This window comes from Mobula birostris, chromosome 12 (genome assembly GCF_030028105.1).
Source record: "Mobula birostris isolate sMobBir1 chromosome 12, sMobBir1.hap1, whole genome shotgun sequence".
Lineage (NCBI taxonomy): Eukaryota > Metazoa > Chordata > Chondrichthyes > Myliobatiformes > Myliobatidae > Mobula > Mobula birostris.
Genome location: NC_092381.1, coordinates 4,638,288 through 4,666,282, shown reverse-complemented (window position 1 = coordinate 4,666,282; position 27,995 = coordinate 4,638,288). Strand labels below are relative to the sequence as shown.

Below are 27,995 nucleotides of genomic sequence, written 5' to 3'. Positions count from 1 at the left end.
TCACAGGGCCAACCAACCTTCTACTAGCCCAGGACTGAGGACTCTGGCAAGCTGCCATCAGAGGCCAATCCCTCAGTAGGGGTGATGGACTTAAGAAGAAGAAGAAGAAGAAGAAGACGACCTAAGACATAGGGGCAGAATCAGGCCATTTGGCCCACAATGTCTACTCCGCTATTTCATCATTGCCGATCCATTTTCCTTCTCAGCCCCAATCTCCTGCCGTGCCCCCCCCCAATCCCCATATCTCTTCATGCCCTGATTAATCAAGAAGATATCAACCTCTGCCTTAAAAATACCCAGTAACTTTGCCTCCACAGCCATCTGTAGCAACAAATTCCACAGATTCACCACTGTCTGGGTAAAGAAGTTTGCTCTAGTCTCTGTTCTAAAAGGACATCCCTCTATTCTGATGCTGTGTCCTCTGGTCTTAGACTCTCCCACCATAGGAAACATCCTCTCCACATCCACTCTATTAAGGCCTTTCAACATTCAATAGGTTTCAATGCGATCACCCCTCATTCTTCTAAATTGAATACAGGCCCAGAGCCATGAAACGCTCTTCATATGACCCCTTAATCCTGGAATTATTTTCACGAACCTCCTTTGAGCCCTCTTCAATGTCAGCACATCTTTTCTAAGATAAGAGGCTCAAAACTGCTCACAATCCTCCAAGTGAGACCTCACCAGTGCTTTATAAAGCCTCAATGTTACATCTTTGCTTTTATTTTCTAGTCCTCTTGAAATGAATGCTAACATTGCACTTGCCTTCCTCACCACTGACTCAACCTGCAAATTAACCTTTAGGAAGTCCTCAACAATGATTCTCAAGTCCCTTGGCACCTCAGATTTTTGAATTTGCTCTCCATTTAGAAAATAGTCTACTATTTCATTTCTTCTACTGAAGTGCGTGACCATACACTTCCTGACTATTCTACCTGCCACTTCTTTGCCTATTCTCTTAATCTGTCCAAGTCCTTCTGTAGCCTCTCTACTTCCTCAAAACTTCCTGCCCCTTCACCTATCTTCATATTGTCTGCAAACATTGCTCCAACACTATCAATTCCATCATCCAAATCATTGACATATAGAAACATAGAACATAGAAAACCTACAGCACAATACAGTCCCTTCAGCCCACAATGCTGTGCCCAACATGTACTTACTTAGAAATTTCCTAAGGTTACCCACAGCCATATAACGTAAAAAGAAGCGGTCCCAACCCAGACTCCTGTGGAACACCACTAGACATTGGCAGATGACTAAAAATAGGCTTCCTTTATTCCCACTCTTTACCTCCTGCCAATCAGCCAATGTTCTATCCATGCTAGTATCTTTCCTGTAATATCATGGGCTCTTAACTGGTCAAGCAGCCTCAAATATGTCTCCTCGTCAAAGGACTTTAGAAAACCTAAGCACACAACATCAACTGATTCTCCTTTATCAATAATGTTTGTTATTCTACTATGGGTCTCTATTACGTGCTGAGAGGGGAACGAGGGCAGGGAGATGGGAATCACGGTTGGGAAAAGGGGAGGAGAGAGGGGAGGGAGTGGGAAGTGCCAGAGGGACATTCTGTAATGATCAATAAACCAATTGTTTGGAATCAAGTAACCTTGCCTGATGTTTCAGGGCTGGGTGTGTCTGCACCCATGTGACCCCCCCCCACCCTTGGCACTCTGCCCTCACCATTCCCAACATTCTTGGCTCCCACCAGGTTTACAAACTCGCTCTCAGCTCCACATTGAAAAATGCAGGACTGTGCTAAAGTCTTAGGCACCATAGCTCTGAATATTTGCACAGTACTGTATATAATTAAAAATAATTAAATAAATAGTGCAAAAAGAGAGCAAAAAAAAGAAAAATAGTGATGTAGTGTATGTGGGTTCATAGTCCACGGAGAAATCTGATGACAGAGGGGAAGGAGCTGTTCCTGAAACATTGTGCTGTGTGCTTCTGCCTCCAGTAACTTTGGAACACACTTTGGTGTGTGTTGGCTCACTTCAGAGAGAATAGGAAACAATTTTACCTTTGTGGAAAATCAGTTAATTGAGCAATTATTTAGTCCTTGCTATTTTTCTCACTGAGATTTTTCGTTCACGATACTGAGATGCAAAAAGTGTGCGTAATATCTTACCTTGTGAGTGGACTGGTATAATTCCAACAGCCATGCATATTGCAACCAGGAAGAGAGGCTTTTTCCTGGAGAGAAAACAGACAAGGTTAGTCAATCGTTACAGTTACTGCATCAGAGTCATAGAGTAAAAAAACAGGTCCTTCAGCCCATTACATCTCTACTGTACCATCAGACTTTAACAAAATGGAGTTTATTCTCATCTGCACAAGTCTACCTGTGCACTGGTGCAAGAAAAACATCAATTATATACATTTTTAATAGAACCTGTATCTCACCGTACTTGTATCCCACCATGCCTGTACCTCACAGTACCTGTACCTCTCTGCACCTGTACCTGTGTTTTACCATCCAGTACCTCACTGTACCTGTATCTCACCGTATCTGTATCCCACCATGCCTGTACTTCACCGTACCTGTATCTCACCATGCCTGTACCTCTCCGTACCTGTACTTCATCGTACCTGTACCTCACCATGCCCGTACCTCACCATGCCCGTACCTCTCCGTACCTGTACCTCACCGTACCTCTGTACCTCACCGCGCCTGTACCTCACCGTGCCTGTACCTCACCGTGCCTGTACCTCACCGTACCTTTACCTCACCGTACCTTTACCTCACGGTACCTGTACCTCACCATGCCTGTACCTCACCATGCTTGTACCTCACTGCACTTGTATCTCACTGTACCTTTACTTTATATACCTGTCTCTCACTGCACCTATACCTGTATTTCATCATGCCAGTACCTCACTGTACCTGTATCTCACCGCACCTGTACTTTACCATGCCTGTACCTCACTGTACCTTTACCTCACCGTATCTGTACGTCACTGCATCCGTACCTCAACATACCTGTACCTCATCATATCTGTGCCTCTCAGTAACTCTACCCCATCCTACCTATATCTCTCCGTACCTGTACGTCACTGCACCTGTAACTCACTATATCTGTACCTCTCCATACCTGTATCTCACTGTACCTGTGTCTCACTGTACCTGTATCTTACTGTAGCTGTATCTCACCGTAACTTTACCTCACAGTACATGTACTTCTCCGTACCTGTACCTCACTCTACCAATACCTCACCCTACCTTTACCTCACTCTACCTGAACCTCACTATACCTCTACCACTCTGTACCTGTGCCTCACTGTATCTGTACCTCACTGTACTTGTACCTCTCCATACCTGTTTCTCACTGTACCTGAACCTCACCATGCCTGTACCTCACCGTACCTTTACCTCATGGTACCTGTATCTCACCATACCTATACCTCACCATGCCTGTACCTCACCGTGCCTGTACCTCACCATGCCTTTACCTCACCGTACCTGTACCTCACCATGCCTGTACATCACCATGCCTGTATCTCACTGTGCCTGTACCTCACCATGCCTGTACTTCACCATGCCTGTACCTCACCGTACCTTTACCTCACTGTGCCTGTACCTCACCGTAATTGTATCTCACTGTACCTGTACCTCACCATGCCTGTATCTCACTGTACCTGAAGCTCACCGTACCTGTACCTCACCATGCTTGTACCTCATGGTACCTGTACCTCACCATACCTGTAACTCACCACACTTGTACCTCATTGTACTTGTATCTCACTGTACCTTTACTTCACATACCTGTATCTCACTGCACCTCTACCTGTATTTCACCATGCCAGTACCTCACTGTACCTGTATCTCATAGTACCTGTATCACACCATACCTGTACTTCACCATGCATGTACCTCACTGTACTTGTATCTCACTGTACCTTTACCTCACCGTACCTGTACGTCACTGCACCCGTACCTCAACATACCTGTACCTCTCAGTAACTCTACTGTACTCTACCTATATCTCACCATACCTTTACCTCTCCATACCTGTGCTTCTCTGTACCTGTACCTCACTGTACCAGTACCTTTCCATACCTGTATCTCACTGTACCTGTTGCTTCACTGTACCTGTATCTTACTGTACCTGTATCTCACCATAGCTTTACCTCACAGTACATGTACTTCACTGTACCTGTACCTCACTCTACCAATACCTCACCCTACCTTTACCTCACTCTACCTGTGCCTCACCATACCTTGTCCTCTCCGTACTTGTGCCTCACTGTACCTGTACCTCACTGTACCTGTACCTCACTGTACCTGTACCTCACCATACCTGTTCCTTACCATAACTTTACCTCACCCTATCTATACCTCACTGTACCTCTGCCTCTCTATACCTGTATCTCACTGTACCTGTATCTTACTGTAGCTGTTCCTTACCATACCTTTACCTCACCCTATCTGTACCTCACCGTACCTGTGCCTCTCTGTACCTGTACCTCACCATAGTTTTACCTTACTCTACATGCACCTCAGTCTACTGTGACTCTCCATACCTGTGCCTCTCCATATCTGTATCTCACTCTACCTGTACCTCATCAGACTTTTACCTCATCCTACCTGTGTCTCTCTGTACCTGTACCTCACTGTACCTTTACCTCAGTCTACATGTACCTCAGTCTACTGTGACTCTCCATACCTGTACCGCATCAGACCTTTACCTCACTCTACCTGTGCCTCACCATACCTGTACTCTTCTCTACCTGTACCTCTCTCTACCTGTACTGCACTCTACCTGCAACTCACTCTACCTGTGCCTCACCGTACCTGTACTCACAGCATGAACTCAATATCAACATTGTGCTCTTAAGAACAATCTGTTACAATTTACATTGACACAGCACCTTTCAGTGCCCTTGCTTTGCAGAAAGAAAATGTGCCCACTCTGCAGGGAGAATGGCACAAATTCAGAGAAACACACACAGAATGCAGGTTGGACTCAGCTGGTTATGGAAGGAAATTAAAGTTGGTATTTCAGGCGAGACTCTTCATCGAGACCAGAAAGGATCTAGGCTACATCACCATGATCAGTAAGTAAATTTTAACCAGCAATAAATTCAATGCTTTCTCAGCCAAGACTTTGATAATATTGTACGACATCTACGAGAAGCACTGGCACAGGAAAGCAGCCTCCGCCATTAAGGATTGAGGCCATGCTCTCTTCTCGTCGATGCTAATGGGAAGGATTTACAGCAGTGAGTAGCCTGACTAGCTGCATCACAGAACGGGATGAAAACGCCAATCACCCGGAACAGAAAAGTCTACAGAGAGTGGTGGATACAGCTCAGTCGGTCACAGGCAAGGTTGAGGACATTCACAAGGAGCAGTGCCACACAAAAGCAGCAAGGACCCCAGCACTCAGGCCATGCTCTCTAAGAGAGAGAGGTGAAGTAGAGGAGCTTTACTTTGATACACGCAGCGGAATGCAGTCACTTACATCAAAGCAAATCAGTGAGGATTGTACTGGGGACAGCCCATGTGTGTCACCACATTCCCAGCACCAAAATAGCCAACTCTGCAACTCAATAACTCAAACTGGTACATTTCTAGAATGTGGTAGGAAACTGCAGCACACAGAGGAAACCCACAAGGTCATGCGGCATATATACAAACTCCTTCCAGACGTCAGGAATTGAACACAGATCTCAAAGCTGGATTACACTAACCGTTACATGCTGTGCCAGGCCGTTTATCACAACTACCATCCGGCACGAGCAACTGGAGCCTCAGGTCCTGCACCACCAGATTCAGGAACAATCCCTGCCCTACAACAAGCAGACTCCTGAAGGTGTGTGGAAAACATGACTCACCACAACACTGAACTGATTCCACAACCGACAGACAGCAACCCATCTTCTCAGTATTATTTACATATTTGCAAAGTTTGTCTTCTTTTGCATACAGGTCATTTACCATCTTTTTGTTTATGTAATGTCTATTGTAAATTAAATTGTTCTATTGCTTTATTTTCCTGTAAATGTCACAAGAAAATTAATCTCAAGATAGTCTACAGCGATATATATGTACTAGGAAAATAATTAATAATAAATGATTATCATAAATGATAATCGATTTTACTGTAACTTTGACGTTGATTTCCTGTACTAAGCGATTCCAGAAGTCTTTCGTGATCTAAAGATAACTCACAGTGACCTTTTGGCCAATCAGTCTGTACTGACCACATTCATTTAAACTGATTCCATTTCACTCTCCCCACATTCACATCAGCTCCCCTCTCACACGCATTGGGGAAAATTTACAGAGGCCAATTTAGACACCAAAAGGCAGTAGTTTGAAATCAATATATCCTTCATCGCCAGAAACTTCCATTCCTGACATCAAACTCAAACATTTCTGTTCACAGTAAATAACAGAGGTCATTTACAGGAGTTCATCCCGGCCAGACCAGATGAAAGAAGAATGTGTAACATTCTTCATCTAATCATTTCATTTTAAATTCTCACGGAACATAGAATAGAACAGAACAGGAACACAGAATAGTACAGAACAGGAACACAGAACAGTACAGAACAGGAACAGAGAACAGTACAGAACAGGAACACAGAACAGTACAGAACAGGAACAGAGAACAGTACAGAACAGGAACAGAGAACAGTACAACACAGGAACACAGAACAGTACAACACAGGAACACAGAACAGTACAACACAGGAACACAGAACAGTACAACACAGGAACATAGAACAGAACAGAACAAGAACAGAGAAAAGTACAGAACATGAACAGAGAACAGTACAACACAGAAACATAGAACAGAACAGAACAGGAACAGAGAACAAAACAACACAGGAACACAGAACAGTATAGAACAGGAATACGGAACAGTAAAGAACAGTAACAAGGAACAGTACAACACAGGAACATAGAACAGTACAGAACAAGAACAGAGAAAAGTACAGAACATGAACAGAGAACAGTACAACACAGGAACATAGAACAGTACAGAACATGAACAGAGAACAGCACAACACAGGAACACGGAACAGTGCAGAACAAGAACACGGAACAGTACAGAACAGGAACACGGAACAATACAGAGCAGGAACACAGAACAGTAGAGAGCAGAAACACAGAACAGTACAGAACAAGAACACGGAACAGTACAGAACAGGAACATGGAACAGTACAAACAGGAACACAGAACAGAGCAGAACAGGAATATAGAACAGTACAACACAGGAACACAGAACACTACGGAACAGGAACACAGAACAGTAAGGAACAGGAACACAGAACAGTACAGAACAGGAACACAGAAAAGTACAGAACAGGAACAGAGAACAGCACAGAACAGGAACAGAGAACAATACAACACAGGAACACAGAACAGTACAACACAGGAACACGGAAGAGTGCAGAACAACAACACGGAACAGTACAGACAGGAACACGGAACAGCACAGACCACGAACACAGAACAGGAATATAGAACAGTACAACACAGAACAGTACAGAACAGGAACAGAGAAAAGTACAGAATAGAAACACAGAACAGTACAGAACAGGAAAAGGGAACAGTACAGAAAAGGAACACGGAGCAGTACAGAACAGGAACATACAACAGTAAAGAACAGGAACAGAGAAAAGTACAGAACATGAACATACAATAGTACAACACAGTAACATAGAACAGTACAGAACAGGAACAGAGAAAAGTACAGAACACGAACAGAGAACAGTACAGAACAGTAAAAGGGAATAGTACAGAAAAGGAACACGGAGCAGTACAGAACAGGAACATACAACAGTACAGAACATGATCACAGAACAGTAACATAGAACAGTACAACACAGGAACACAGAACAGAAACACAGAACAGTACAGAACAGGAACACAGAACAGTACAGAACAAGAACACGGAAGGGTACAGAACAGGAACATTGAAGGATATAGAACAGGAACACGGAACAGTACAACACAAGAACACAGAACAGTAAGAAACAGGAACACAGAACAGTACAGAAAAGGAACAGAGAACAGTAGAGAAGAGGAACAGATAAAAGTACAGAACAGGAACAGAGAACACTGCAGCACAGAAATACAGAACAGTACAGAACAGGAATACAGAACTGTACAGAACAGGAACACAAAACAGTACAAAACATGAACAGAGAACACTACAGAACAGAAACAGAACAATACAGAACAGGAACACAGAACAATACAGAACAGGAACACAGAACAGTACAGAACAGGAATACAGAATGGTACAGAACAGGAACAGAGAGCAGTACAACATAGCATAGAACAGAACAGGAACACAGAACAATACAACACAGGAACACGGAAGAGAACAGAACAGGAATACGGAACACCACAGAACAGCACAGAAAAGGAATATAGAACAGTACAACACAGGAACACAGAACAGTACAGAACAGGAAAACGGAACAGTACAGAACAGGAACACAGAGCAGTACAGAACAGGAACAGAGAACAGTACTACACAGGAACATAGAACAGTACAGAACAGGAACACAGAACAGTACAGAACAGGAACAGAGAACATTACAGAACAGGAACAGAGAACATTACGGAACAGAAACACAGAAGAGCACAGAACAGGAACAGAGAACAGTACAGAACAGGAACAGAGAACAGTACTACACAGGAACATAGAACAGTACAGAACAGGAACAGAGAACAGTGCAGAACAGGAACAGAGAACATTACGGAACAGGAACAGAGAACATTCCAGAACAGAAACACAGAACAGCACAGAATAGGAACAGAGAACAATACAGAACAGGAATTGAGAATAGTATGGAAAAGGAACAAAGAACACAACAGAACAGTACAGAAAAGGAACAGAGAACTGTAGAAAACAGTAACACAGAAAAGTGCAGAACAGGAACAGACAACTGTATAGAACAGGAATAGACAACAGTACAGAACAGGAGCAGACAGCAGTACAGAACAGGAACACAGAGCAGTACAGAACAGGAAAAGAGAGCAGTACCACACAGGAACACAGAACAGTACAGAACAGGAACACAGAACAGGAAAACGGAACAGTACAGAACAGGAACACAGAGCAGTACAGAACAGGAACAGAGAACATTACGGAACAGGAACGGAGAACATTACGGAACAGAAACACAGAAGAGCACAGAACAGGAACAGAGAACAGTACTACACAGGAACATAGAACAGTACAGAACAGGAACACAGAACAGTACAGAACAGGAACAGAGAACATTACGGAACGGGAACAGAGAACATTCCAGAACAGAAACACAGAACAGCACAGAATAGGAACAGAGAACAGTACAGAAAAGGAACTGAGAATAGTATGGAAAAGGAACAAAGAACACAACAGAACAGTACAGAAAAGGAACAGAGAACAGTAGAAAACAGTAACACAGAAAAGTGCAGAACAGGAACAGACAACCGTATAGAACAGGAATAGACAACAGTACAGAACAGGAGCAGACAGCAGTACAGAACAGGAACAGAGAACAGTACAGAGTAGGAACAGAGAACAGTACAGAACAGGAACACGGAACAGTACAGAACAGCAACACAGAACAGTACAACACAACAACATAGAACAGTAGCGAACTGAAAGACAGAACAGTACCAAACGGGAACATAGAACAGTACCGAATGGGTACATAGAACAGTACAGAACGGGAACACAGAACAGTACAGAACAGGAATTCAGAACAGTACAGTACAGCACAGGAACAGAGAACAGTACAGAACAGGAACATAGAACAGTACAGAACAGGAACACAGAACAGTACAGAACAGGAACACCGAACAGTACAGTACAGAACAGGAACACAGAGCAGTATAGAACAGGAATGCAGAATAGTACTGAACGTGAACACAGAACAGTACAGAACGGGAACATAGAACAGTACAGAACAGGAACATAGAACAGTACAGAACAGGAATACAGAACAGAGCAGTACAGAACGGGAACACAGAACAGTACAGAATGGGAACGCAGAATAGTACCGAACGTGAACTCAGAACAGTACAGAACGGGAACATAGAACAGTACAGAACAGGAACACAGAACAGTACAGAACAGGAACATAGAACAGTACAGAACAGAGCAGTACAGAACAGGAACACAGAGCAGTACAGAATGGGAACACAGAACAGTACAGAACGGGAACACAGAACAGTACAGAAAAGGAACACAGAACAGTACAACACAACAACATAGAACAGTACCGAACAGAAACACAGAACATTACCGAACGGGAACACAGAACAGTACCGAACGGGAACACAAAACAGTACCGAATGGGTACATAGAACAGTACCGAACAGGAACAGGAAACAGTACAGAACAGTAACATAGAACAGTACAGAACAGGAACACAGAACAGAACAGTACAGTACAGAAAATGAACACAGAACTGAACAAAATGGGAACACAGAACAGTACCAAACGGGAACTTACAACAGAACCGAACGGGACACAGAGCAGGAACACAGAAAAGTAAAATAGAACAGTACAAGAGAGGAACACTGAACAGTACAGAACAGGAACACAGAACAGTACAGAAGAGGAACATAGAACAGTACAGAAAAGGAACATAGAACAGTACAGAACAGGAACATAGAACAGAGCAGCATAGAACAGGAACATAGAACAGTACAGAACAGGTACACAGAACAATACAGAACAGGAACACAGAACAATACAACACAGGAATATAGAACAGTACAGAACAGGAACACAGAACAATACAACACAGGAACACGGAAGAGAAAAGAACAGGAGTATGGAACGCCAACACAGAACAGCACAGAAAAGGAACATAGAACAGTACAACACAGGAACACAGAACAGTACTGAACGGGAACACAAAACAGTACCGAACGGGTACATAGAACAGTACCGAACAGGAACAGGAAACAGTACAGAACAGTAACATAGAACAGTACAGAACAGGAACACAGAACAGAACAGTACAGTACAGAAAATGAACACAGAACTGAACAAAATGGGAACACAGAACAGTACCAAACGGGAACTTACAACAGAACCGAACGGGACACAGAACAGGAACACAGAAAAGTAAAATAGAACAGTACAAGAGAGGAACACTGAACAGTACAGAACAGGAACACAGAACAGTACAGAAGAGGAACATAGAACAGTACAGAAAAGGAACATAGAACAGTACAGAACAGGTACACAGAACAATACAGAACAGGAACACAGAACAATACAACACAGGAATATAGAACAGTACAGAACAGGAACACAGAACAATACAACACAGGAACACGGAAGAGAAAAGAACAGGAGTATGGAACGCCAACACAGAACAGCACAGAAAAGGAACATAGAACAGTACAACACAGGAACGCAGAACAGTACAGAACAGGAACAGAGAACAGTACAGAAAAGGGACAGAGAACAGTACTACACAGGAACATAGAACAGTACAGAACAGTAACACAGAAAAGTGCAGAACAGGAACAGACAACCGTATAGAACAGAAATAGACAACAGTACAGAACAGGAGCGGACAGCAGTACAGAACAGGAACAGAGAACAGCACCGAACAGGAAAACAGAGCAGTACAGAACACGAACACAGTACAGCACAGAACAGGAACACAGAACAGTACAACACAACAACATAGAACAGTACCGAACGGAAACACAGAACAGTACCGAACGGGAACACAGAACAGTACCGAACAGGAACAAAGAACAGTACCGAATGGATACATAGAACAGTACAGAAAGGGAACACAGAACAGTACAACACAGGAACAGAGAACAGTACAGAACATGAACACTGAACAGTACAGAACAGGAAGACAGAATGGTACAGAACAGGAACACAGAACAGTACAAAACAGGAACACAGAACAGTACAGAACAGGAACATGGAACAGTACAGAACAGTAACACAGAAAAGTGCAGAACAGGAATAGACAACCGTATAGAACAGAAATAGACAACAGTACAGAACAGGAACAGAGAACAGTACCGAACAGGAACACGGAACAGTACAGAACAGGAACACAGAACAGTACAGAACAGGAAAAGAGAACAGTACCACACCGGAACACAGAACAGTACAGAACAGGAACATGGAACAGTACATAACAGGAAAATGGAACAGTACAGTACAGGAACACAGAGCAGTACAGAACAGGAACGCAGAATAGTACTGAACCTGAATACAGGAACAGTACAGAACGGGAACATAGAACAGTACAGATCAAGAACACAGAACAGTACAGAACAGGAACAGAGAACAGTACAGAACAGGAACATAGAACAGTATAGAACAGGAACACAGAGCAGTACAGAACAGGAACGCAGAATAGTACCGAATGTGAACACAGAACAGTACAGAACGGTAACATAGAACAGTACAGAACAAGAACACAGAACAGTACAGAACAGGAACACAGAACAGAGCAGCATAGAACAGGAACATAGAACAGTACAGAACAGGAACACAGAACAGTACAGAACAGGAACACAGAACACTACAGTGCAGGAACAGAGAACAGTACAGAACAGGAACACCGAACAGTACAGTACAGGAACACGGAACAGTACAGAACAGGAACACAGAGCAGTATAGAACAGGAATGCAGAATAGTACCGAACGTGAACACAGAACAGTACAGAACGGGAACATAGAACAGTACAGAACAGGAACATAGAACAGTACAGAGCAGTACAGAACGGGAAAACAGAACAGTACAGAATGGGAACGCAGAATAGTACCGAACGTGAACACAGAACAGTACAGAACGGGAACATAGAACAGTACAGAACAAGAACACGGAACAGTACAGAACAGGAACACAGAACAGTACAGAATGGGAACACAGAACAGTACAGAACGGGAACACAGAACAGTACAGAAAAGGAACACAGAACAGTACAACACAACAACATAGAACAGTACCGAACAGAAACACAGAACATTACCGAACGGGAACACAGAACAGTACCGAACGGGAACACAAAACAGTACCAAACAGGAACAGGAAACAGTACAGAACAGTAACATAGAACAGTACAGAACAGGAACACAGAACAGAACAGTACAGTACAGAAAATGAACACAGAACTGAACAGAATGGGAACACAGAACAGTACCAAACGGGAACTTACAACAGAACCGAACGGGACACAGAACAGGAACACAGAAAAGTAAAATAGAACAGTACAAGAGAGGAACACTGAACAGTACAGAACAGGAACACAGAACAGTACAGAAGAGGAACATAGAACAGTACAGAAAAGGAACATAGAACAGTACAGAACAGGAACACAGAACAGAGCAGCATAGAACAGGAACATAGAACAGTACAGAACAGGAACACAGAACAATACAGAACAGGAACACAGAACAATACAACACAGGAATATAGAACAGTACAGAACAGGAACACAGAACAATACAACACAGGAACACGGAAGAGAACAGAACAGGAACACGGAACAGTACAGAACAGCAACACAGAACAGTACAACACAACAACATAGAACAGTAGCGAACTGAAAGACAGAACAGTACCAAACGGGAACATAGAACAGTACCGAATGGGTACATAGAACAGTACAGAACGGGAACATAGAACAGTACAGAGCAGTACAGAACGGGAACACAGAACAGTACAGAATGGGAACGCAGAATAGTACCGAACGTGAACACAGAACAGTACAGAACGGGAACATAGAACAGTACAGAACAAGAACACAGAACAGTACAGAACAGGAACATAGAACAGTACAGAACAGTGCAGTACAGAACAGGAACACAGAACAGCACAGAAGAGAAACACAGAGCAGTACAGAACACGAACACAGAACAGTACAGAACAGGAACACAGAACAGTACAACAGAACAACATAGAACAGTACCGAACGGAAACACAGAACAGTACCGAACGGAAACACAGAACAGTACCGAAAGGGAACACAGAACAGTACTGAACGGGTACATAGAACAGTACAGAACGGGAACACAGAACAGTAAAGAATGGGAACAGAGAACAGTACAGAAAAGGAACACAGAACAGTACAACACAACAACATAGAACAGTACCGAACAGAAACACAGAACATTACCGAACGGGAACACAGAACAGTACCGAACGGGAACACAAAACAGTACCGAATGGGTACATAGAACAGTACCGAACAGGAACAGGAAACAGTACAGAACAGTAACATAGAACAGTACAGAACAGGAACACAGAACAGAACAGTACAGTACAGAAAATGAACACAGAACTGAACAGAATGGGAACACAGAACAGTACCAAACGGGAACTTACAACAGAACCGAACGGGACACAGAACAGGAACACAGAAAAGTAAAATAGAACAGTACAAGAGAGGAACACTGAACAGTACAGAACAGGAACACAGAACAGTACAGAAGAGGAACATAGAACAGTACAGAACAAGAACAGGAAACAATACAGAACAGGAAAATGGAACAGTACAGAACAGGAACACATAACAGTACAGCACAGGAACACAGAACAGTACAGTACAGGAACAGGAAACAATACAGAACAGGAAAACGGAAGAGTACAGAACTGGACAACAGAGCAGTACAGCAGAGGAACACAGAGCAGTACAGAACAGGAACACAGAACAGTACAGAACAGGAACACAGAACAGTACAGAACAGGAACATGGAACAGTACAGAACAGGAACATGGAACAGTACAGAACAGCAACACAGAACAGTACAACACAACAACATAGAACAGTAGCGAACTGAAAGACAGAACAGTACCAAACGGGAACATAGAACAGTACCGAATGGGTACATAGAACAGTACAGAACGGGAACACAGAACAGTACAGAACAGGAATTCAGAACAGTACAGCACAGGAACAGAGAACAGTGCAGAACAGGAACAGAGAACAGCACATTACAGAAACGGAGAACAGTTCAGAACAGGAACACAGAACAGTACAGAAGAGGAACACAGAACAATACAGAACAGAAACACAGAACAGTACAGAACAGGAACATAGAACAGAATGGAACAGGAACACCGAACAGTACAGTACAGGAACACGGAACAGTGCAGAACAGGAACACAGAAGAGTACAAAACAAACACAGAGCAGTACAGAACAGGAAAAGACAACAGTACCACACGGGAACGCAGAATAGTACAGAAATGGAACACAGAACAGTACAGAACATATTCATAGAACAGTAGAGAACAGGAGGTCAGAACAGTACAACACAGGAACACAGAACAGTATAGAAAAGCAACACAGAACAGTACAACACAACAACATAGAACAGTACCGAATGGAAACACAGAACAGTACCGAATGGGAACACAGAACAGTACTGAATGGGAACACAAAAAAGTACCGAATGTGTACATAGAACAGTACCAAACAGAAACAGGAAACAGTACAGTACGGGAACATAGAACAGTACAGAACAACAACACAGAACAGTACAGAACAGGAACACAGAAAAGTACTGTACAGGAACATACAACAGTACCGAACAGGAACACAGAACAGTACAGAAATGGAACACAGAACAGTTCAGAACATACTCATAGAATAGTACAGAACGGAAACACAGAACAGTACAGAAAAGGAGGTCAGAACAGTACAACACAGGAACACAGAACAGTACAGAAAAGCAACACAGAACAGTACAACACAACAACATAGAACAGTACCGAACGGAAACACAGAACAGTACCGAACGGGAACACAGAACAGTACCGAACGGGAACATAGAACAGTACAGAAAGGGAACACAGAACAGTACCGAACGGGAACACAGAACAGTACCGAACGGGAACATAGAACAGTACCGAATGGGTACATAGAACAGTACAGAAAGGGAACACAGAACAGTACAACACAGGAACAGAGAACAGTACAGAACATGAACACTGAACAGTACTGAACAAGAACATAGAACAGTACAGAACAGTAACAGAGAACAGCACAGAACAGAAACGGAGAACAGTACAGAACAGGAACACAGAACAATACAGAACAGAAACACAGAACAGTACAGTGCAGGAACACAGAACAGTACAGAACAGGAATACGGAACAGTACAAAATGAACACACAACAGTACAGAACAGGAAAAGACAACAGTACAGTACAGGAACACAGAACATTACAGAACAGGAACAGAGAGCAGTATAGAACAGCAACACAGAACTGTGCAGAACAGGAACATGGAACAGTACAGAACAGGAAAACAGAACAGTACAGCAAAGGAGCACAGAACAGTACAACACAACAACACAGAACAGTACCGAAGGGAAACACAGAGCACTACTGAACGGGAACACAGAACAGTACCGAATGGGAACACAGAACAGTACAGAACGGGAACATAGAACAGTACAGAACAAGAACACAGAGCAGTACAGAACAGGAACATAGAACAGTACAGAACAGGAACACAGAAAACTACAGAACACGAATATAGAACGGTGCAACACAGAAACATAGAAAAGTACAGAACAGGAACAGTGAACAATACAACACAGGAACACAGAGCAGTACAACACAGGAACACGGAACAGTACAAAACAGCAACATGGAACAGTACAGAACAGGAACGCGGAACAGCACAGACCACGAACACAGGACAGTACAGAACGGGAACATAGAATAATACAGATCAAGAACACAGAAACAGGAACACAGAACAGTACAGAACAGGAATACAGAATGGTACAGAACAGGAACAGAGAGCAGTACAACATAGGAACATAGAACAGAACAGAACAGGAACACAGAACAATAAAACACAGGAACACGGAAGAGAACAGAACAGGAATACGGAATACCACAGAACACCAACACAGAACAGCACAGAAAAGGAATATAGAACTGTACAACACGGGAACACAGAACAGTACAGTACAGAACAGGAACAGAGAACAGTACAGAACAGCAACAGAGAACAGTACTACACAGGAACATAGAACAGTACAGAACAGGAACACAGAACAGTACAGAACAGGAACATAGAACATTACGGAACAGGAACAGAAAACATTCCAGAACAGAAACACAGAACAGCACAGAACAGGAACAGAGATCAGTACGGAACAGGAACAGAGAACATTCCAGAACAGAAACACAGAACAGCACAGAACAGGAACAGAGAACAGTACAGAACAGGAACTGAGAATAGTATGGAAAAGGAACAAAGAACACAACAGAACAGTACAGAACAGGAACACAGAACAGTACAGAACAGGAATACAGAATGGTACAGAACAGGAACAGAGAGCAGTACAACATAGGAACATAGAACAGGACAGAACAGGAACACAGAACAATAAAACACAGGAATATAGAACATTACAGAACAGGAACACAGAACAACACAGCACAGGAACACGGAAGAGAACAGAACAGGAATATGGAACACCAAAGAACACCAACTCAGAACAGCACAGAAAAGGAATATAGAACAGTACAACACAGGAACACAGAACAATACAGAACAGAAACACAGAACAGTACAGAACAGGAACATAGAACAGAACGGAACAGGAACACCGAACAGTACAGTACAGGAACACGGAACAGTACAGAACAGGAACACAGAAGAGTACAAAACAAACACAGAGCAGTACAGAACAGGAAAAGACAACAGTACCACACGGGAACGTAGAACAGTACAGAAATGGAACACAGAACAGTACAGAACATATTCATAGAACAGGAGAGAACAGGAGGTCAGAACAGTACAACACAGGAACACAGAACAGTATAGAAAAGCAACACAGAACAGTACAACACAACAACATAGAACAGTAGCGAACTGAAAGTCAGAACAGTACCAAACGGGAACATAGAACAGTACCGAATGGGTACATAGAACAGTACAGAACGGGAACACAGAACAGTACAGTACAGAATAGGAACAGAGAACAGTACAGAACAGGAACAGAGAACAGTACTACACAGGAACAGAGAACAGTACAGAACAGGAACACAGAACAGTACAGAACAGGAACAGAGAACATTACGGAACAGGAACAGAGAACAGTACAGATCAAGAACTGAGAATAGTATGGAAAAGGAACAAAGAACACAACAGAACAGTACAGAACAGGAACATGGAACAGTACAGAACAGCAACACAGAACAGTACAACACAACAACATAGAACAGTAGCGAACTGAAAGACAGAACAGTACCAAACGGGAACATAGAACAGTACCGAATGGGTACATAGAACAGTACAGAACGGGAACACAGAACAGTACAGAACAGGAATTCAGAACAGTACAGCACAGGAACAGAGAACAGTGCAGAACAGGAACAGAGAACAGCACATTACAGAAACGGAGAACAGTTCAGAACAGGAACACAGAACAGTACAGAAGAGGAACACAGAACAATACAGAACAGAAACACAGAACAGTACAGAACAGGAACATAGAACAGAATGGAACAGGAACACCGAACAGTACAGTACAGGAACACGGAACAGTGCAGAACAGGAACACAGAAGAGTACAAAACAAACACAGAGCAGTACAGAACAGGAAAAGACAACAGTACCACACGGGAACGCAGAATAGTACAGAAATGGAACACAGAACAGTACAGAACATATTCATAGAACAGTAGAGAACAGGAGGTCAGAACAGTACAACACAGGAACACAGAACAGTATAGAAAAGCAACACAGAACAGTACAACACAACAACATAGAACAGTACCGAATGGAAACACAGAACAGTACCGAATGGGAACACAGAACAGTACTGAATGGGAACACAAAAAAGTACCGAATGTGTACATAGAACAGTACCAAACAGAAACAGGAAACAGTACAGTACGGGAACATAGAACAGTACAGAACAACAACACAGAACAGTACAGAACAGGAACACAGAAAAGTACTGTACAGGAACATACAACAGTACCGAACAGGAACACAGAACAGTACAGAAATGGAACACAGAACAGTTCAGAACATACTCATAGAATAGTACAGAACGGAAACACAGAACAGTACAGAAAAGGAGGTCAGAACAGTACAACACAGGAACACAGAACAGTACAGAAAAGCAACACAGAACAGTACAACACAACAACATAGAACAGTACCGAACGGAAACACAGAACAGTACCGAACGGGAACACAGAACAGTACCGAACGGGAACATAGAACAGTACCGAATGGGTACATAGAACAGTACAGAAAGGGAACACAGAACAGTACAACACAGGAACAGAGAACAGTACAGAACATGAACACAGAACAGTACTGAACAAGAACATAGAACAGTACAGAACAGTAACAGAGAACAGCACAGAACAGAAACGGAGAACAGTACAGAACAGGAACACAGAACAATACAGAACAGAAACACAGAACAGTACAGTGCAGGAACACAGAACAGTACAGAACAGGAATACGGAACAGTACAAAATGAACACACAACAGTACAGAACAGGAAAAGACAACAGTACAGTACAGGAACACAGAACATTACAGAACAGGAACAGAGAGCAGTATAGAACAGCAACACAGAACTGTGCAGAACAGGAACATGGAACAGTACAGAACAGGAAAACAGAACAGTACAGCAAAGGAGCACAGAACAGTACAACACAACAACACAGAACAGTACCGAAGGGAAACACAGAGCACTACTGAACGGGAACACAGAACAGTACCGAATGGGAACACAGAACAGTACAGAACGGGAACATAGAACAGTACAGAACAAGAACACAGAGCAGTACAGAACAGGAACATAGAACAGTACAGAACAGGAACACAGAAAACTACAGAACACGAATATAGAACGGTGCAACACAGAAACATAGAAAAGTACAGAACAGGAACAGTGAACAATACAACACAGGAACACAGAGCAGTACAACACAGGAACACGGAACAGTACAAAACAGCAACATGGAACAGTACAGAACAGGAACGCGGAACAGCACAGACCACGAACACAGGACAGTACAGAACGGGAACATAGAATAATACAGATCAAGAACACAGAACAGGAACACAGAACAGTACAGAACAGGAATACAGAATGGTACAGAACAGGAACAGAGAGCAGTACAACATAGGAACATAGAACAGAACAGAACAGGAACACAGAACAATAAAACACAGGAACACGGAAGAGAACAGAACAGGAATACGGAATACCACAGAACACCAACACAGAACAGCACAGAAAAGGAATATAGAACTGTACAACACGGGAACACAGAACAGTACAGTACAGAACAGGAACAGAGAACAGTACAGAACAGCAACAGAGAACAGTACTACACAGGAACATAGAACAGTACAGAACAGGAACACAGAACAGTACAGAACAGGAACATAGAACATTACGGAACAGGAACAGAAAACATTCCAGAACAGAAACACAGAACAGCACAGAACAGGAACAGAGATCAGTACGGAACAGGAACAGAGAACATTCCAGAACAGAAACACAGAACAGCACAGAACAGGAACAGAGAACAGTACAGAACAGGAACTGAGAATAGTATGGAAAAGGAACAAAGAACACAACAGAACAGTACAGAACAGGAACACAGAACAGTACAGAACAGGAATACAGAATGGTACAGAACAGGAACAGAGAGCAGTACAACATAGGAACATAGAACAGGACAGAACAGGAACACAGAACAATAAAACACAGGAATATAGAACATTACAGAACAGGAACACAGAACAACACAGCACAGGAACACGGAAGAGAACAGAACAGGAATATGGAACACCAAAGAACACCAACTCAGAACAGCACAGAAAAGGAATATAGAACAGTACAACACAGGAACACAGAACAATACAGAACAGAAACACAGAACAGTACAGAACAGGAACATAGAACAGAACGGAACAGGAACACCGAACAGTACAGTACAGGAACACGGAACAGTACAGAACAGGAACACAGAAGAGTACAAAACAAACACAGAGCAGTACAGAACAGGAAAAGACAACAGTACCACACGGGAACGTAGAACAGTACAGAAATGGAACACAGAACAGTACAGAACATATTCATAGAACAGGAGAGAACAGGAGGTCAGAACAGTACAACACAGGAACACAGAACAGTATAGAAAAGCAACACAGAACAGTACAACACAACAACATAGAACAGTAGCGAACTGAAAGTCAGAACAGTACCGAACGGGAACATAGAACAGTACCGAATGGGTACATAGAACAGTACAGAACGGGAACACAGAACAGTACAGTACAGAATAGGAACAGAGAACAGTACAGAACAGGAACAGAGAACAGTACTACACAGGAACAGAGAACAGTACAGAACAGGAACACAGAACAGTACAGAACAGGAACAGAGAACATTACGGAACAGGAACAGAGAACAGTACAGATCAAGAACTGAGAATAGTATGGAAAAGGAACAAAGAACACAACAGAACAGTACAGAACAGGAACACAGAACAGGAACATGGAACAATACAGAACAGTAACACAGAAAAGTGCAGAACAGGAACAGACAACCGTATAGAACAGAAATAGACAACAGTACAGAACAGGAACAGAGAACAGTACAGAACAGGAACACGGAACAGTACAGAACAGGAACACAGAACAGTACAGAACAGGAAAAGAGAACAGTACCACACCGGAACAGAGAACAGTACAGAACAGGAACATGGAACAGTACATAACAGGAAAACGGAACAGTACAGTACAGGAACACAGAGCAGTACAGAACAGGAACGCAGAATAGTACTGAACCTGAACACAGGAACAGTACAGAACGGGAACATAGAACAGTACAGATCAAGAACACAGAACAGTACAGAACAGGAACAGAGAACAGTACAGAACAGGAACATAGAACAGTATAGAACAGGAACACAGAGCAGTACAGAACAGGAACGCAGAATAGTACCGAATGTGAACACAGAACAGTACAGAATGGTAACATAGAACAGTACAGAACAAGAACACGGAACAGTACAGAACAGGAACACAGAACAGTACAGAATGGGAACACAGAACAGTACAGAACGGGAACACAGAACAGTACAGAAAAGGAACACAGAACAGTACAACACAACAACATAGAACAGTACCGAACAGAAACACAGAACATTACCGAACGGGAACACAGAACAGTACCGAACGGGAACACAAAACAGTACCAAACAGGAACAGGAAACAGTACAGAACAGTAACATAGAACAGTACAGAACAGGAACACAGAACAGAACAGTACAGTACAGAAAATGAACACAGAACTGAACAGAATGGGAACACAGAACAGTACCAAACGGGAACTTACAACAGAACCGAACGGGACACAGAACAGGAACACAGAAAAGTAAAATAGAACAGTACAAGAGAGGAACACTGAACAGTACAGAACAGGAACACAGAACAGTACAGAAGAGGAACATAGAACAGTACAGAAAAGGAACATAGAACAGTACAGAACAGGAACACAGAACAGAGCAGCATAGAACAGGAACATAGAACAGTACAGAACAGGAACACAGAACAATACAGAACAGGAACACAGAACAATACAACACAGGAATATAGAACAGTACAGAACAGGAACACAGAACAATACAACACAGGAACACGGAAGAGAACAGAACAGGAACACGGAACAGTACAGAACAGCAACACAGAACAGTACAACACAACAACATAGAACAGTAGCGAACTGAAAGACAGAACAGTACCAAACGGGAACATAGAACAGTACCGAATGGGTACATAGAACAGTACAGAACGGGAACATAGAACAGTACAGAGCAGTACAGAACGGGAACACAGAACAGTACAGAATGGGAACGCAGAATAGTACCGAACGTGAACACAGAACAGTACAGAACGGGAACATAGAACAGTACAGAACAAGAACACAGAACAGTACAGAACAGGAACATAGAACAGTACAGAACAGTGCAGTACAGAACAGGAACACAGAACAGCACAGAAGAGAAACACAGAGCAGTACAGAACACGAACACAGAACAGTACAGAACAGGAACACAGAACAGTACAACAGAACAACATAGAACAGTACCGAACGGAAACACAGAACAGTACCGAACGGAAACACAGAACAGTACCGAAAGGGAACACAGAACAGTACTGAACGGGTACATAGAACAGTACAGAACGGGAACACAGAACAGTAAAGAATGGGAACAGAGAACAGTACAGAAAAGGAACACAGAACAGTACAACACAACAACATAGAACAGTACCGAACAGAAACACAGAACAGAGCAGCATAGAACAGTACAGAACAGGAACACAGAACAATACAGAACAGGAACACAGAACACTACAGTGCAGGAACAGAGAACAGTACAGAACAGGAACATAGAACAGTACAGAACAGGAACACTGAACAGTACAGTACAGGAACACGGAACAGTACAGAATGAGGAACACAGAGCAGTATAGAACAGGAATGCAGAATAGTACCGAACGTGAACACAGAACAGTACAGAACGGGAACATAGAACAGTACAGAACAGGAACATAGAACAGTACAGAACAGGAATACAGAACAGAACAGTACAGAACAGGAATACAGAACAGAGCAGTACAGAACGGGAACACAGAACAGTACAGAATGGGAACGCAGAATAGTACCGAACGTGAACACAGAACAGTACAGAACGGGAACAGAGAACAGTACAGAACAAGAACACAGAACAGTACAGAACAGGAACATAGAACAGTACAGAACAGAGCAGTACAGAATGGGAACACAGAACAGTACAGAACAGGAACACAGAACAGTACAGAAAAGGAACACAGAACAGTACAACACAACAACATAGAACAGTACCGAACAGAAACACAGAACATTACCGAACGGGAACACAGAACAGTACCGAACGGGAACACAAAACAGTACCAAATGGGTACATAGAACAGTACCGAACAGGAACAGGAAACAGTACAGAACAGTAACATAGAACAGTACAGAACAGGAACACAGAACAGAACAGTACAGTACAGAAAATGAACACAGAACTGAACAGAATGGGAACACAGAACAGTACCAAACGGGAACTTACAACAGAACCGAACGGGACACAGAACAGGAACACAGAAAAGTAAAATAGAACAGTACAAGAGAGGAACACTGAACAGTACAGAACAGGAACACAGAACAGTACAGAAGAGGAACATAGAACAGTACAGAACAAGAACAGGAAACAATACAGAACAGGAAAATGGAACAGTACAGAACAGGAACACATAACAGTACAGCACAGGAACACAGAACAGTACAGCACAGGAACACATAACAGTACAGTACAGGAACAGGAAACAATACAGAACAGGAAAACGGAAGAGTACAGAACTGGACAACAGAGCAGTACAGCAGAGGAACACAGAGCAGTACAGAACAGGAACACAGAACAGTACAGAACAGGAACACAGAACAGTACAGAACAGGAACATGGAACAGTACAGAACAGGAACATGGAACAGTACAGAACAGCAACACAGAACAGTACAACACAACAACATAGAACAGTAGCGAACTGAAAGACAGAACAGTACCAAACGGGAACATAGATCAGTACCGAATGGGTACATAGAACAGTACAGAACGGGAATACAGAACAGTACAGAACAGGAATTCAGAACAGTACAGTACAGCACAGGAACAGAGAACAGTACAGAACAGGAACATAGAATAGTACAGAACAGGAACACAGAACAGTACAGCACAGGAACATAGAACAGTACAGTACAGGAAGGGGAAACAATACAGAACAGGAAAACGTAAGAGTACAGAACTGGACAACAGAGCAGTACAGCAGAGGAACACAGAGCAGTACAGAACACGAACACAGAACAGTACAGAACTGAAACACAGAACAGTACTGAACGAGTACATAGAACAGGAACTCAGAACAGTACAACACAGAAATACAGAACAGTACAACACAGGAACAGAGAACAGTACAGAACAGTACAGAATGGCAACACAGACCAGCACAGAATGGGAACACAGAACAGAACAGAACAGGAACGGAGAACGGTACACAATGGGAAAACAGAACAATAAAGTGCAGGAACAGAGAACAGTACAGAACAGGAACACAGAACAGAACAGTAAAGAACAGGAACAGGAAACAACAAACAACAGGAACATGGAACAGTACAGAACGGGAAGACGGAACAGTACAGAACAGGAACACGGAACAGTAACATAGAACAGTACAAGAGAGGAACACAGCACAGAACAGGAACACAGAACAGTACAGAACAGGAACATAGAACAGCACAGAACAGGAACAGGAAACAATACAGAACAGGAATATGGAACAGTACAGAACAGGAACACAAAACAGTGCAGAACAGGAACACGGAAAAGTACAGAACAGCAAAACAGAACAGTACAACACAACAACATAGAACAGTACCGAACGGAAACACAGAACAGTACCGAACAGGAACACAGAACAGTACCGATCGGGAACATAGAACAGTACCGAATGGGTACATAGAACAGTACAGAAAGGGAACACAGAACAGGAACTCAGAACAGTACAACACAGGAACACAGAACAGTACAACAAAGGAACAGAGAACAGTACAGAACATGAACACTGAACAGTACAGAAGAGGAACAAAGACAAGAAACATAGAACAGTACAGAACAGGAACACAGAACAGTACAGAACAGGAGCACAGAACAGTACAGAACAAGAACACAAAACAGTACAGAACAGGAACAAAGAACTGTATAGAAAAGGAATGGAGAACAGTACACAACAGGAACACAGAACAGTACAGAACAGGAACACAGAACAGTACTGAACAGGAACACAGAACAATACATAACAGGAACACAGAACAGTACAGTGCAGGAAAAGAGAACAGTACAGAACAGGAAAAGAGAACAGTACAGAACGGGAAAACAGAATAGCACAGAACAGGAAAAGAGAACAGTACCACACAGAAAGACAGAACAGTAACGAACAGGAACAGGAAACAGTACCGAACGGGAACACAGAACAGTAGGTCAGAACAGTACAACACAGGAACAGAGAACAGTACAGAACAGGAACACGGAACAGTACAGAATGGGAACACAGACCAGTACAGAATGGGAACACAGACCAGTACAGAATGGGAACACAGAACAGTACAGAACAGAAACACTGAACAGTACAGAACATGAACATGGAACAGTAACATAGAACAGTACAAGAGAGGAACACAGAACAGTACCGAACCGGAACAGAAAACAGTACCGAATGGGTACATAGAACAGTACAGAACAGGAACACATAACAGTACAAAACAGGAATATAGAACAGTACAGAACAGGAACAGGGAACAGTTCAGAACAGCAACACCGAGCAGTACAGAACACGAACACAGAACAGTACAGAACTGAAACACAGAACAGTACCGAATGGGAACACAGAACAGTACTGAACGAGTACATAGAACAGGAACTCAGAGCAGTACAACATAGAAATACAGAACAGTACAACACAGGAACAGAGAACAGTACAGACCAGCACAGAATGGGAACACAGAACAGAACAGAACGGGAACACAGAACAGAACAGAACGGGAACACAGAACAGTACAGAACAAGAAGTCAGAACAGTACAACACAGGAACACAGAACAGTACAGAAAAGGAACACAGAACAGTACAACACAACAACATAGAACAGTACCGAACGGAAACACAGAACAGTACCGAACAGGAACACAGAACAGTACCGAACGGGAACACAGAACAGTACCGAATGGGTACATAGAACAGTACAGAAAGGGAACACAGAACAGGAACTCAGAACAGCACAACACAGGAACACAGAGCAGTACAACAAAGGAACATAGAACAGTACAGAACATGAACACTGAACAGTACAGAACAGGAACACAGACAAGAAACATAGAACAGTACAAGAGAGGAACACAGAACAGTACAGAACAGGAACACAGAACAGTACAGAACAGGAATACGGAACAGTACAGAACAGGAACACGGAACAGTACAGAACAAGAACATAAAACAGTACAGAACAGGAACAAAGAACTGTATAGAAAAGGAATGGAGAACAGTACACAACAGGAACACAGAACAGTACAGAACAGGAACACAGAACAGTGCAGAACAGGAACACAGAACAATACATAACAGGAACACAGAACAGTACAACAGAACAACATAGAACAGTACCGAATGGAAACACAGAACAGTACCGAAAGGGAAAACAGAACAGTACTGAACGGGTACATAGAACAGTACAGAACAGTACAGAACGGGAACAGAGAACAGTGCAGAACATGAACACTGAACAGTACAGAACATGAACACAGAACAACAACATAGAACAGTACAAGAGAGGAGCACAGAACAGTAAATAACAGGAACACATAACAGTACAGAACAGGAGCATCGAACAGTACGGAACAGGAACAGGAAACAGTACAGAACAGGAACACGGAACAGTACAGAACAGCAACACAGAACAGTACAACACAACAACACAGAACAGTACTGAACGGGAACACAGAACAGTACCGAACGGGTACATAGAAGAGTACAGAAAGGGAACATAGAACACTACAGAACAGGAACTCAGAACAGTACAACACAGGAACACAGAACAGAAACATAGAAGAGTACAAGAGAGGAACACAGAACAGTACAGAACAGGAACATGGAACAATACAGAACAGGAACACAGAACAGGACAGAACAAGAACATACAACAGTACAGAACAGGAACAAAGAACAGTACAGAACAGGAACGGAGAACGGTACACAACGGGAAAACAGAACAATAAAGTGCAGGAACAGAGAACAGTACAGAACAGGAACTTAGAACAGTACAGAACAGGAACATAGAACAGAACAGAACAAGAGCACCGAACAGTACAGAACAGGAACACGGAACAGTACCGAACAGGAACACAGAACAG

The 27,995-nt window shown here is 42.8% G+C and overlaps 1 protein-coding gene across 1 annotated transcript in view; it reads right to left on the bottom strand.

Annotated features, from left to right (window-relative positions):
- The window catches only part of LOC140206426 (uncharacterized), a 620,054-nt gene that overhangs the window by 384,041 nt on the left and 208,018 nt on the right, over window positions 1-27,995 (bottom strand). Inside the window, exon 3 of the mRNA XM_072274794.1 lies at window positions 2,135-2,199. Within this exon, the coding sequence (XP_072130895.1) occupies window positions 2,135-2,199 (65 nt within the window). The remainder of the gene's footprint in view (window positions 1-2,134; window positions 2,200-27,995) is intronic.